The sequence below is a fragment of the Pristiophorus japonicus genome, chromosome 1 (assembly GCF_044704955.1).
Source record: "Pristiophorus japonicus isolate sPriJap1 chromosome 1, sPriJap1.hap1, whole genome shotgun sequence".
NCBI lineage: Eukaryota > Metazoa > Chordata > Chondrichthyes > Pristiophoridae > Pristiophorus > Pristiophorus japonicus.
Window position 1 is genome coordinate 435,230,284 of NC_091977.1, and position 6,000 is coordinate 435,236,283.

The 6,000-nt window shown below is 44.9% G+C and overlaps 1 protein-coding gene across 5 annotated transcripts in view; it reads right to left on the reverse strand.

Moving 5' to 3' along the window:
- The window catches only part of efr3a (EFR3 homolog A (S. cerevisiae)), a 328,887-nt gene extending 323,219 nt beyond the window's left edge, over positions 1-5,668 (reverse strand). For all 5 annotated transcript variants that reach the window (XM_070892800.1, XM_070892793.1, XM_070892785.1 and 2 more), the window contains exons 1-2: positions 5,583-5,668; positions 5,207-5,306 (exon numbers count right to left, since the gene is read on the reverse strand). In XM_070892800.1, coding sequence (XP_070748901.1) covers positions 5,207-5,216 — 10 coding nt within the window. In that variant the 5' untranslated portion in view covers positions 5,217-5,306; positions 5,583-5,668. The remainder of the gene's footprint in view (positions 1-5,206; positions 5,307-5,582) is intronic.
- Positions 5,669-6,000: the final 332 nt, after the last annotated feature.

Consider the following 6,000-nt stretch of genomic DNA (forward strand, 5'->3'; position numbering starts at 1 on the left):
GGGTATTCTGCAGCAAGTGTCTCACCTCCTGACTCCCCAAAGCCTTTCCACCACCTACAAGGCACATCGGGAGCGCGATGGAATACTCTCCACCTCCCTGGATGAGTGCAGCTCCAACAACATTTAAAAAGCATAACACCATCCAGGACAAAGCACCCAGCTTCATTGGCATCCCATCCACCACCAGCACATGTCTGCAGTGTACACCATCTAGATGCACCGCAGCAACTTGCCAAGGCTTCTTCAACAGCACCGCACAAGCCCGCGATCTTTACCACCTAGAAGGACAAGGGCTGCAGGCGCATGGGAACACTGTCAATTCCAGGTTTCCCTCCAAGTCACACGCCACCCTGACTTGGAAATATATCGGCGTTCCTTCATCGTCACTGGGTCAAAATCCTGGAACACCCGACCTAACAGCACTATGGGAGTACTTTCACCACCAGGCTGCAGTGGCTCAAGAATGTGGCTCACCACCACCTTCTGTGCAATTAGGGATGAGCAATAAATGCTGGTCTTGCCAGCAATGACTACAATCCATGAATGAATAAATTTAAAAACAATCACTACTGCTTTTCATCCAGGAATGCCAGCCTTCAAATTATGCCCAACTCAATCATAATTTTTATTTTTCCAGTCCCAACATAAACCCATCTTATCTCTGTGGATGTGAACAGTATTTGTCTGCTTTTAATGTAGCAGAAAAAAAAGAATTCCTTGGATTTGGAACATAGTCTTTTTTTGTCTAGCAATTCCCAAGATCCATTGAGTTTGCCTTCTACCATCCTGGTAGTAGAACATACAATAATGGAGTTGTTGACCATTGTAGTAGCCAATCACAAAAGTCTACAATAGACCCAGATACGAGGAGAGGAAGCGCTCCAATAGTGGAAAGTTTGGGGATTTAGGTCCAAAGTCACCTGTTCCTCCCAAGCATAATACTCTTGTATCCCAAAATATTTTATGAAAGAAACTTGTAATTTGCATACTATCTGCTTCCACCATCTCCCTAGCAGCCTGTTGCATAGATTGAACATGCACTCACTGAAATAATGGCCCCAAGTTTCCACATGATTTGCTCCTGATTTTTAGGAGCAACTGGTGTAGAACGGAGTATCTTAGAAATCGGAATTCTCCACATTTAGTTTTCTGCAGTTCTAGTCAGGTAGAACAGTTTCACTTTGGAACTGAATTTTTTTTTTTTTTAAAGGGGGCGTGTCCAGCCACTGACACCTGACTTGAAAGTTTCCACAGTGAAAACGTACTCCAAACTAACTTAGAATGGAGAAAATGAAGATTTTTGTACACTTGAAAAAACCTTGTCTACACTTTAAAAAATCAGGCGCAGGTTACAAATTAGGCGTCGGGAACGAGGTGGGGGGCGGGGGAAGGGAAGTCATTAAATTCTACAATCAATCCTTAGTTATACTTATACAAATATTATACAAATAAATCCAACCTGAATAAAAATTTATAAGCAAAGAAAAGATTAAATAAACCATGTTCCTACCTGTGTGAAAGTGCTTCAGGCAGGCCTTTCAGGCAGGGGTGTGGCGTCGGTCTCGACGGCAGGGGCAGGCAGCAAGCAGCCTTTGAGCTGAGCTGCGGTGCTTGAGGCAGACCTTCATTCCCCGCGAAGATGCAGCACCCGGACGGACTTGAGGCCATTCGGCCATGGGATTGCAGCGGCGTCAGTGGCTGGCCGGCAGCCAAAGAATCAACGCAGGACACACACAGCTCATTAAGGTTCTTGAGGCCATTTGGCCACGCTTTAGGGGCGGCGTCAGTGGCTGGCCGGCAGCCAAAGATACAGCAGCAGCCTTCGAGCTGTGAGGGGGACTGAGGCCATTTGGACAGGGAGAGGCAGCCACATCGACATCTTTATATTTAAATTTGCAGAATGGGTGCACCACATATTATGCAATGGTTGCTTCCTCATGCAAGAAATTCTTTGTTCTTGGTGGAAGTTGATCCATTGCAAAGTTGAATTGGCACTTTTATTTCTCCAAACACAGTCCTTAATTTGCAGGCACCGCTTCTGCAGGTTTAGCAGTGAAAAGCTGAACTCACTGATTTCAGCAGGTGATTTATTCAGCAGTGCTACTAAAAGCACTCCCTCACACAGAAATATCAAGAAAATTAAAATACAAGCCTTTGCAGGGGTCCAAGAAACAAATCTTCACTTTTTCTGCAGCACTTTTAAAAATGGCCGAGTGCCAATGTTTACTTCAGACTACGCGTGCGCCAACGCTCCAACGCGCACGCGCAGGGTTGCCGGCACCAAGAAGCCTCATTTAAATTGTACCCGCCTCCTCCTACTTACAAAATCGGCGCGAGTGGTAGGCTCCGCCCCGTGCGCCGCGCCAAGCAGCTCGAGAATATCGCATTTTTTTTCAGGCGCTGTTTTCGGCGCGAAAAACAGGCGCCCAGCTCTGAGGTGCACCTTTTTCGCCGTGTGTGGAAACTTGGGGCCAATGTTTCCAGATAGCAGTTTTGAATTTACCCCTTTTCAAGCACAGGCCATGTCCTCTGATTCTGCTGGATAAGGTGAAACAGCTCATGGTCTACATTATCTAGACCTTTTAGAATACAAAAACAGTAGTCCTCCCACCCCTCAACCTTCTCTTTTCCAGGGAAGATGTCCAATTTATATAATTGCTTCTCATAATTCAATTCCCTCATCCATTCTGGTTTCTCTTTTCTGTATCGTTTCAATAGCTGCAATCTCTTGTTTGTACTGTGGCAACCAGTAGTCTTCAATGCTGTTGTACCAATATTTATAAAATGGCAGGATTACCTCACTATTTCAGCTCAATAATTGACCTTTTAATACATCTCAACATCCGATTTGCTCGACACTGCCACTAAACATTATGAGCTTCATATTTTTCCTCAATCAGAACCAATGGACCAAAACTAAGCTGAAACAAATATGCTTCTTCAATCATAGCTTTCCTTCTGTGGTTAGTGGTGTGCCACAGGGATCGGTGCTGGGATCACAACTGTTTACAATATACATAGATGACCTGGAAGAGGGGACAGAGTGTAGTGTAACAAAATTTGCAGATGACAAAGATTAGTGGGAAAGCAGGTTGTGTAGAGGACACAAAGAGGCTGCAAAGAGATTCAGATAGGTTAAGCGAATGGGCTAAGGTTTGGCAGATGGAATACAATGTCGGAAAATGTGAGGTGATCCACCTTGGGGAAAAAAAAACAGTAAAAAGGAATATTAATTGAATGGGGAGAAATTACAACATGCTGCGGTGCAGAGGGACCTGGGGGGTCCTTGTGCATGAATCCCAAAAAGTTAGTTTGCAGGATCAGCAGGTAATCAGGAAGGCGAATGGAATATTGGCCTTCATAGCAAGAGGGATGGAGTACAAAAGCAGGGAAGTCCTGCTGCAACTGTACAGGGTATTGGTGAGGCCGCATCTGGAGTACTGCGTGCAGTTTTGGTCATCTTACTTAAGGAAGGATGTACTAGCTTTGGAGGGGGTACAGAGACGATTCACTAGGCTGATTCTGGAGATGAGAGGGTTACCTTATGATGATAGATTGAGTAGACTGGATCTTTACTCGTTGGAGTTCAGAAGGATGAGGGGGGTGATCTTATAGAAACATTCAAAATAATGAAAGAAATAGACAAGATAGAGGCAGAGGTTGTTTCCACTGGTCAGGGAGACAAGAACTAGGGGGCACAGCCTCAAAATACAGGGGAGCCAATTTAAAACAGAGTTGAGAAGGAATTTCTTCTCCCAGAGGGTTGCGAATCTGTGGAATTCTCTGCCCAAGGAAGCAGTTGAGGCTAGCTCATTGAATGTATTCAAGTCACAGATAGATAGATTTTTAACCAATAAGGGAATTAAGGGTTATGGGGAGCGGGCAGGTAAGTGGAGCTGAGTCCACGGCCAGATCAGCCATGATCTTATTGAGTGGCAGAGCAGGCTCGAGGGGCTAGATGGCCTACTCCTGTTCCATGATCTTATGTTCTTATACAAGGTCTCCAGATAGAATACTCATATCCTTGCATGTACATATAGTTGAAATAGAAAATAATAGATCACACATTATACTCGATACTTCAGTCAAGACTAGTATATAAAGTTTAAAATATTAAAGTTAATTAAAAGATGCCAAGAGGGATGGCCAGGAATGAACCAATTCAAATAACTTTTAAAAAGCAGGTTGTGCATTGTATGACACCCCCAAAGCCTCCTTGAAAAAGTGCAACATCGCCATCGACATCTGGGAATCTGACCCAAGACCAAAGTGGAGGAAAAGCATCCAGGAAGGCACTGAACACCTTGAGTCTCTTCGCCGAGAGCAAGCTGAAGCCAAGCGTCAATAACGGAAGGAGGGCATGGCAACCCAAGCACCCCAGCCTTCCGATTCCTCCAACCACCATCTTCCCAACCTGTGACAGAGACTGTAGGTCCCGTATTGGACTCTTCAGTCACCTTAGGACTCAGTTCTAGTGTAGAAACAAGTCTTCCTCGATTCCAAGGGACTGCCAAAGAAGAACTACCGCCAATTATGAAGTATTAATTAGGTTGATACTGCATCTACATATACATAACCTTCAGCAACTTCATTCTAAATTTCTGTTGTACTTAAAATGTAAGCTACTGCTTTCAATAGAAGTATCATACAACAAAAGTGAATCCACACCCAGGAACAATAGGAATACAAATGCATACAGACAGAATGTCAAGGCTGCACATATTACCAATATAAAACAAGGTGTTGTTTACTTTTGAGTTGATGGGATAATTTGTTTCATCTCCTTTCCTTTGTGGTTGACGATTCCTTATAACTTCATATAACCTCAGTCAAAGATATTGTAAGAATACATGAAACACAAAAGGAACAAATTATCCCATCAACTCAAAAGTATACATTACAAACATAAAACAAAAAATGTTTTTCAAGTTGCAATCTATCGAGCTTCAGATGAAGCACTGAAATTTTTTTTTTTTTAAATACACACACATTTTTAGCTGAAAGACCTCAGACAACACCGCAGCAGGTTAGGGAACCGAGTAAACTATGAGGCTGGTTTATACAATTATCCAACCTCCTTTAGTATTATTGCCTTGAACATACACCAATCATCTATCATTCACCATAAAGCAACACCAGGGGCATGGAGAGCTGATAAATATTTGACCCTTGCACGGGATAGGGGTGCAGCTGTTTCTGTCTTTACCTGCTGGCATCCTGGGCCCGGGCAATCCTGCACCTCTGCTGCTGTCCAACTTCCACCCAGGAGATTTGGTTCATAGGTGCCTAATGCACTGCTTCATTCCCTGCAACCCAAAAGGAGACAAATATCAATAATAATAATAACCATCTGACAGGAAACCACCTCCTCGCCCTGAACCTCTTCTCCGCCCCACGGCGAGTGCGGATAAGCCCAGACAAAGCACAGGCCGAGACTCGCACCGACTGTCAGCCCAGGCCCGGCACAAGCACCAAACCGGGTTGGTCTTGGTCGGGTCCTGGGTCCGAGGTCCGAGGTCCGAGGTCCGAGCCCCGAGCCCCGAGCCCCGAGCCCCATGTACCATGTACCCTGTACCCTGTACCTGCTGACTCCGGGCTGCTCCAACTTTCTCCCCGTTTTAAAACATTCCGCTGAAGTTCGCGGAACGATGACAAAAGACTTCCGGTGATCGGGGCAGGACTTCCTGTCCCGTCACTAATGGGCGGGGCCTCGGCAGAGTGACAGTAGAGGCTCTGAAGCCAATAGCCATTTATCAAAGAGTTTCTTCCTCTTTTTATTTTGGATGCTCCTAGTTTCATTTGGAAATCTCCCGTGATGAGATTATTCCTTTTGTGAAGAAACTGAAGGGAAAGTCTAGAAAATCTTTCCCGATGAGGATTTCCAATTTTATTGCAGGAGGATCAGGAGGAGGAGCAGCAAGTAACTCCGGAAGCCAGACCCTCCCACAGATATCCAGCCCCCAGGATGTATAGCTGCAGGAGATTATTCCTCAATATGTC